Genomic DNA, 7,328 nt, shown 5'->3' with positions numbered 1-7,328 from the left:
TCCCTGTAATGACTCCTTTGGTAAATTTCTTGTAAGTCTTGGAACATTCCACTTTCTTCCCATTTATTATGTTCATTTTGATTGCTTTCCCTTGCTGTTTCTCATCCTTACACACAATCATCAAGGCTCCATTTCTTAGTACTTTAGCACTCTTTATCTCACCAATTTCCTTATTTAGCGATTTTGTTAGTTGAATTGGATTCATACCTCCAAACGAGTCCCCTTCATCCACAAGTTTGGCAAAAATTACGTACTCCTCCCTCCGCTTCTCCTCCGTATTTGATCCACTGTCTGAGTCACTTTCATCGGTTTTATTTTTCCTTTTCTTTTTCCGTTTATTATTCCTAACCGACTCCCAGCTTTCATATATCCCGCCACCTACTTCCATCTCTCCTGGTTCATTTCCTGATCCGTCACTTCCTTCCACACGCTCCTGTCCATTCACAGTCCAGCTGTTGCCAGCCACCCTGGGAATCGACATCCTAACGTCCTGGCACAGAACAATACACACAAAAGGAATAAGTAGAGTAATCAATGAGCATGATAACGAGCAATGACAGGTGAGGCACATCGACTAAAATGAAACGAGGGGGCGGGCATTATCAGTATTTGATTTTCTAATTTACATTAGATGTTATATAGCTGGTCATTTAAGAACAAATAATCTCTCAGTATATTTGTTTGAGGCATAATAAGGTTCTTCACCTTGTTAGTTTCAGTTTATCTTTTCATTAGATAACGTAGCTCTGCCATAGCAACACCCAACTTAATCACTTGCATCTCATGCACTTTATTCCTCTTTCGTTTATGGTATTCATTTAGTAGTGATTACTCTTGTCTATCTTTTGCTAATAAATTAGATTTTATTACACTTGTGTCTTCCTTGTGTTGATAATACAGTAAGAGGTACAAGTTTGATATCCCACCAATCTTTCTTATCTGATGTACTCATAACTGCACCTTAAGTGACATGTGATCCAAAAAACACAACGTTAACGTGAGTACCCATCTCCCTGGGTTGGTGAAAACAAAATCACTACACCATTGAAATGCAATTTTCATTTGCTATTTGTTATATATTTGTATAAAACATTTACATTTTTATATATTATGTATGTATCTATCTATCTATCTATCTATATCTATATATATCATTATAACAATGTACAGAAATTCAGAAATAAAGGCCTGATCTAAGCATAAAGTCATTAACGTCTTTTGAATCATTATTGTGTGAATATTGAATTGTGTGGCATTTTAGAGTCTGTTTCAATAAGAGACAGAGGAGACAGAGCCCTCTGGTGGTCAGATGAAAATACTGCACTGGACGTCACAAAAATGATTTGACTTGCCAAATTACCAAACCATGCCGTCACTGATTCTTAAGACATGATACAAAACATGTCACTTTTAAATGCCCTTTTTGACTTAAGAAAACTTAATCAGATCATCACTTTACTCAAATTATTTCACATGAATTTCTTTCGATTTTATACACAAATTACATTATCACTCACTAACCCAATGCCTCCTGATTTATAACAATTTAATGAATGTTCATGAATTCTTTCTGATAAGTGGCTTTGAGAACTTGGAAACAATAGGATAAAATACTTTGTTTTAGGACAAAATATCAGTAGGGTAATCATGTCAAGGCACAAGTTGATCATGAAAATTCATCCAAGCTCCATAAGAGATTATATAAATCTAATTTAATGTCAGACTAAATTGTCCCTCTTTTCTGTTAGCCTGTGCAATGGTCTAACACACTGCTTAAACCTGGTGATATCTGCTTTTGCTCTTGACTAGAATGTGCCAAAATTCTGCTCTCAGCAACAGTGCATTTTTAACCGTCAGGGTTGGAAGCACTAAATGCAAACAAACGATGATTAATGAATGAACGAACGAATGAATGAATGAATGAATGAATGAACAAATGAATGAATGAATGAGTGAATAAATAAATATTCATTTTTATTTTTAATTTGTAATTAAATTATTCGTTTTTATGTTATTTTGAAGGTTTGGTAGTTGGGTTTGTAATAGTCAAAATAGTTATTTCCTTCCCAAATCATAATTTTAAAACATTGCTCTGAACTTATAAATGCGCGCGCCGGGCGGGATTGGTCACTCTCGCGAGCTTCAGGATCGACATGGCGTCGTGTGCTGTACAGCTGGTGAGCATGTAATTAGAGCATTCACTTCACCGTACGTACACGTGTCAGTCGAATAACATTTTTAACCTAAAAAAACAAAAAAGTTTTACTTACTGAAGGGATTCCAGGCCAAAAGTTTAACTGCGTCGAAGATGCCACGTGCGTTTCAGTAGTGCGGTTGTGCCCCGCCAATCATTTGTTTACCTTTTACTAGATCGACAAAGTGACCAGAAAGAAGGTTGAAAAACACAAGTTTGAAACGCACATTTTGAAGGGCCCTTGTATGAAGCATCCTTTACAAAACAGGTGTGTGCAGTATGCTAACGTTTGAAAATCGATGAGACCTGAGCGCTCCCTCATTCTCTCCTGTTATTGTTGTCTGGTTTGTGTGTAGATGGGGTCTTTGGTTCTACAAGAATGATAAGAGCAAAATGTGGCAAGACAATCTGAGGCTTATCACCAAGTTTGATACAGTTGAGGACTTCTGGGCGTAAGTTCATCGTTATCTTAAGCAAATGGAAAATAAAAGATTGTATCGGTTGCTTTAGAGCAACAATTCAATAGCCATATTAAAATGCACACTACATATCGTTTGTTTGTTTTTATTGCAATCGGTGTTGGGGAAAGTTACCTTTAAAAGTAATGCATTAAAATATTGTGTTACTCCATGAAACATCATACTTGGTTACTGTTTATGGAATAATGGAAAGTAATGAGGTGTTACTTTTGTGCTACTTTTTGTGGTCTGGGCTGGGCTTGCTGATTTGTTTTGTAATAATATAAAACCCAAAAGTTATGTTTTTGGCAGCAGTAAAGGCCCTTTTATACCAAATGTGAAATGAATATGCCTCTAGCTGAAGTAAGTACTTCTGCACTTACTCCAGATTTCTCTCAATATGTGGACAGGAGAGCTGTCCGCGAATAAATGGAAAAACAATGTTGCCACGTTACTTATTTGAAAAAGTAACTTGGTAATTTTCTTTTAAAATTTAAAAGTAATGCTCTACTTTAATAGTCATTGTGGAAAAAAGTAAACGGATCACGTAACTTGTGTTGTGTTAATCTCTGAATGCAGTGTTTACAACTTTTGCTAGTACATCTATAAAAATGTGTTTTGTAAGTTGTTCAGGCTATAGTTATCTAGATTGATTGTAATTGCCATGCACCACCATTCAAAAGTTTGGGAGCATGTAAGGTTTCTTTATAGACCAGAGATGGATGGATGCATAAAACGTTAAGAACAGCCTTTATTTAAAACCGAACTTTTGTAACAATATGCACTGTTTAAAAGTTGGGGGTCAGTATGTTATTTGAGTTTTACTTTACTTATTATTAGCATTATTATTTTTATTAAAGAAACTATTACTTCTGTTCAGCAATAAGTTAAACTGATAAAAATTAACTGAGAGTAAGCACTTACATTGTTACAAAAGATTTATGTTCTGAATAAATGCTGTTCTTTGAAACTTTTTATTCATCTAAATATTACTATTTCCGACATTGATGATAAGTTAGCATACTAAAGTGATTTCTGAAGAATGTAGCACTGAAGACTAGCTGATCAAAATTCAACGTTGCTTCACAGGAATAAATGATATTTTAATGTATATTAACAGGAAAGTGTTATTTTAATTAATGTCATTTAAAATAATCATTGTTATTATTTGTAGATATTAGGGATGAACAGTTTCAGTAAAATCTAAATCATGATACAGCTTGGTGCTGAAGGCTGTGATTTTGTTAAATGTTATTTAAATATTTATATAAAAAATAGGCATTGCGGAGTTAAGCACAGAAGTGTGTTTATTTACAATTGTGTTCAGTTGAAAGTGTGTTCAATTACGATTTACACATTAAGTCAACTACCAATTTTTTGAAGTAAGCCTTCTGCTTTCACAAACCTGCTGACAGACACAGCATTGCAAGTGCTGAATTTAGGCAAATTTTAAAAAAAATATTTGAGTTGAATATCCTGTGGTAAAATTCAATAGCTAGACCATTATCGCCCTCTACAGGTTAACGGGTTAATCCACAATAATTATTACACTGACTTTTTTTTTTTTTTTACTTCTTCTTATTTCTGTGATGAATAAGCTTTATTTTATTTTTTTCTATATATATATATATATATATATAACTGATATTTTATACTGTTACCTCATGCATTTTAACAGTATTATTTAGTATACCATATTTTATTTTTAATGTGTGTTGTCTGGATGTCTTAAAAAGCAGAGTTTAAATCACAGTTGTTATCACAATTACGTATTTTCTCAAATCTTAAATATAATTGTGACTATAGTCCGAAGACTCTGGGGACCAACTCACTGGTTTCTTTACCCGAAGGCTTGATAAACTTTACATTTGACAGACCTTTTTTTTATTATTTATTTTCAGAATATGATTTACTGGTTCATTTTTGACTATTTCAGATTGTACAACAACATACAGCCACCAAGCAAACTCTCCTCTGGCTGTGATTACTCTATGTTCAAGGTGAACGAAGCATAACTTTCTGCCTTTCTTTTTGCCTTTTTTCCCTTTCTTTCTTTCTTTCTTTCTTTCTTTCTTTCTTTCTTTCTTTCTTTCTTTCGCATATAACTGTTCTGTTAATGACTCCAGTATTGTTCTGCTAATGTGCTAGGGATGTATTAAAATAAATTAAACACCAAGACACTGTCATTAGCCTATGAATAATTCATATTGCACTGATATAGTGACTTTGTAAAGCATTTTCTGTGCTTTTTTACAGGATGGCATCGAGCCGATGTGGGAAGACCGGAGTAACAAATGTGGTGGCCGCTGGTTGATTACTCTAGCCAAGCAGCATAGACACACAGAACTTGACCATTTTTGGCTGGAAACGGTCAGGGAAAAAAATATATATATAATATAAATATAAGAAATAAAAATATATTTATTATTATTGTTGTTATTATTATTATTATTATTATTATTATTATTATTATTTTATTTACATTAAATAAATATAAAGTTATATTTATGTATTATATTAGTAAATAAAGTAAATATACAGTAGTCAGCATTTGAAGTGGAATTTGAAGTCTTCTCGGAGAGAAGTTGTTTTTTTAAATCTTTTGGATTTGCCTTTTGTTTGTCTGTTGTGAATTTACTTCATTCTCATCTTTCTGTAAGACGTTTTTAAGTGTATGAATGCACTTTAAAATATTTACTTCGTCATGTAAAGGGAGTTGTTTAAGGTACAGCAAAAGAAAGACTGCTGAATACATGTTTGTTCTCGTGGCAGCTGTTGTGTCTTATTGGAGAGGGCTTTGGCTCCTTCAGTCGGGATATCTGTGGAAGTGTAATCAATATCCGTGCCAAAGGGGACAAAATTGCCATCTGGACCTCCAATGCTGAGAACTGTGATACAGTGACATACATTGGGTAAGCATGCTTTGAGTTTTATATAAACACGAACTTTAGCTTTTAACTGGCCAACATGCTCATTTTTTTGCAAATTAAGGTAACTTTAAGCTATACATACACACACACACACATATATATATATATATATATATATATATATATATATATATATTTATTTTAATGCTTTGCTGAGCTGCGTGTTCTATGCTTGCTTAAATCTGGCTCTGAGTTTGTTCAAAAGATGTTTGGTTATGCAGTATTGTATTACACGGTTGTGTGTGGTTTTTGATTTTATAAATTTGAACATCTTTTGAGTGATGTCAGGTAGAGCCAGATGTAAGCGTTTGACCACTCGTGGTGCTGTAAACATTAATGATCGTGGAAAAGGAATTTGTGCCTAGCAACCTAATGAGGCTAATTATCCATCATATCGGATGGATGGGGAACAGTCTGCAGTCCTCTGCTGCTAGGATATATTGTGCATCTGCGAGATTCCCAATGCACGAATCTATGCAGTGAACAGTTGTTTTCTACTGAATATGAAAGTTTTATCCTGAAGTTGTTTAACAGAGCAGATAAGGGCTGGGGCACGCACATTCAGATCAGAGAAATCAGGAGATAACTTTTGCCAGTGTAGGTAGAAGAGTGCAGTTTTTTGTTTTGTTTTTTTCTTACCAAAGCATCAATGCATTGAACTTAATGTGGGCAGCCAGTGCACTCAGACAAAAGGGGTGAGATTTTTGTGATATTTTGTATGAGTTTGACAAGAAACACTCTGGGTTTTTTGGTGATTTTCCAAAACCTTTTTGGAAACGTGTTGTTCACTTCTCTCATATTACTTCCCTTTCAGTAAGAAGTATAAAGAGAGTCTCGGGCTCCCGCAGAAACTTGTCATTGGATATCAAGCCCATGCAGACACTGCAACTAAGAGCAACTCCATAACCAAAAACAAGTTTGTTGTTTAAAAGTGGGCTTTAGTTTGATGCTGTTGCAGAGGCTTGGATGTTTCTATTGATAAAAGATTAATAACTTTGTATTCATATTTTTTTTTTGTTACTTGACATGCGTGGCTGTAACTTGTGGCATTTAAATTCACCTTAATAATATGCAAGACTTTGTAAACGTTGAACTTGAGTTGTACTTTTTGTGCTATTGATGGGGTGTCTCTAAAATGCTATGACCTGTTTTCTTTGAAAATTAAAACTTGAGCTACTTTTGCAAATGTTTCTTTGGCTGCATGCATGTGTGATGAGAAAATGCTTTGGCTTTCCTTTAAATTGAAGTTCAATGAGTCCTAAAAGACATTCTCAAAAGAATTCACTTGAATAGATGGGTAAATGGATAGGGGTAGATCTGTTGAGTTGGACAACAAAGATTACTGCAAAAACTTGATTCATGGCATGTTTTCCAGCATAATTTCAGAATGTTCCAGAAAGGATCACATGTGATTTTATTGAGAACTGAAATCTCTCCTTTGGTATCTTCAGTATTTGTTACCTTCTTTGTTTAATTAAAAAAAAAAAAAAAAAAAACGTGGAGTCTGTTAATCCCAGGAAAGGGAAACTCTCGGTTTTATTGCTGAGACTTTCTCTCAAAAATATCTAAAAATTCTTAAGGTTTTATATGTAAGATTATACACTATTATAAATCATGTACATTATTTCCAGAGGGAAATAATTAAAATTATCTGCCAGTGGGGTAAGAAAAATAATCTTAGTGCAAATGGAAACAAGATTATTTTTTCTGACCATGCCACTTTTATTTTTATCTTGCAGACACTGT

The 7,328-nt window shown here is 33.9% G+C and overlaps 1 protein-coding gene across 1 annotated transcript; it reads left to right on the top strand.

Annotated features, from left to right (window-relative positions):
- Window positions 1-2,119: 2,119 nt before the first annotated feature.
- Window positions 2,120-6,773, top strand: eif4e1b (eukaryotic translation initiation factor 4E family member 1B). Its single transcript, XM_051110987.1, has 7 exons — window positions 2,120-2,177; window positions 2,371-2,462; window positions 2,551-2,646; window positions 4,589-4,652; window positions 4,909-5,022; window positions 5,425-5,564; window positions 6,397-6,773. The coding sequence occupies exons 1-7, from the start codon at window positions 2,154-2,156 to the stop codon at window positions 6,509-6,511; spliced, it is 645 nt and encodes a 214-aa protein (XP_050966944.1). The 5' UTR covers window positions 2,120-2,153; the 3' UTR covers window positions 6,512-6,773.
- The last annotated feature ends 555 nt before the right edge of the window (window positions 6,774-7,328 follow it).

Source organism: Labeo rohita, chromosome 5 (assembly GCF_022985175.1).
Source record: "Labeo rohita strain BAU-BD-2019 chromosome 5, IGBB_LRoh.1.0, whole genome shotgun sequence".
Lineage (NCBI taxonomy): Eukaryota > Metazoa > Chordata > Actinopteri > Cypriniformes > Cyprinidae > Labeo > Labeo rohita.
Note: the sequence above shows the minus strand (reverse complement) of the source record. Positions and strands in the feature narration are given on the sequence as shown.

Excerpts from the sequence above, each read along its gene's own strand:
- eif4e1b (XM_051110987.1), top strand. The coding sequence starts at position 2,154 with ATGGCGTCGTGTGCTGTACAGCTG. Across the intron at positions 2,463-2,550 it reads AAGCATCCTTTACAAAACAG|ATGGGGTCTTTGGTTCTACA; the intron begins GTGTGTGCAGTA and ends GTTTGTGTGTAG. Across the intron at positions 5,023-5,424 it reads ACCATTTTTGGCTGGAAACG|CTGTTGTGTCTTATTGGAGA; the intron begins GTCAGGGAAAAA and ends TTCTCGTGGCAG.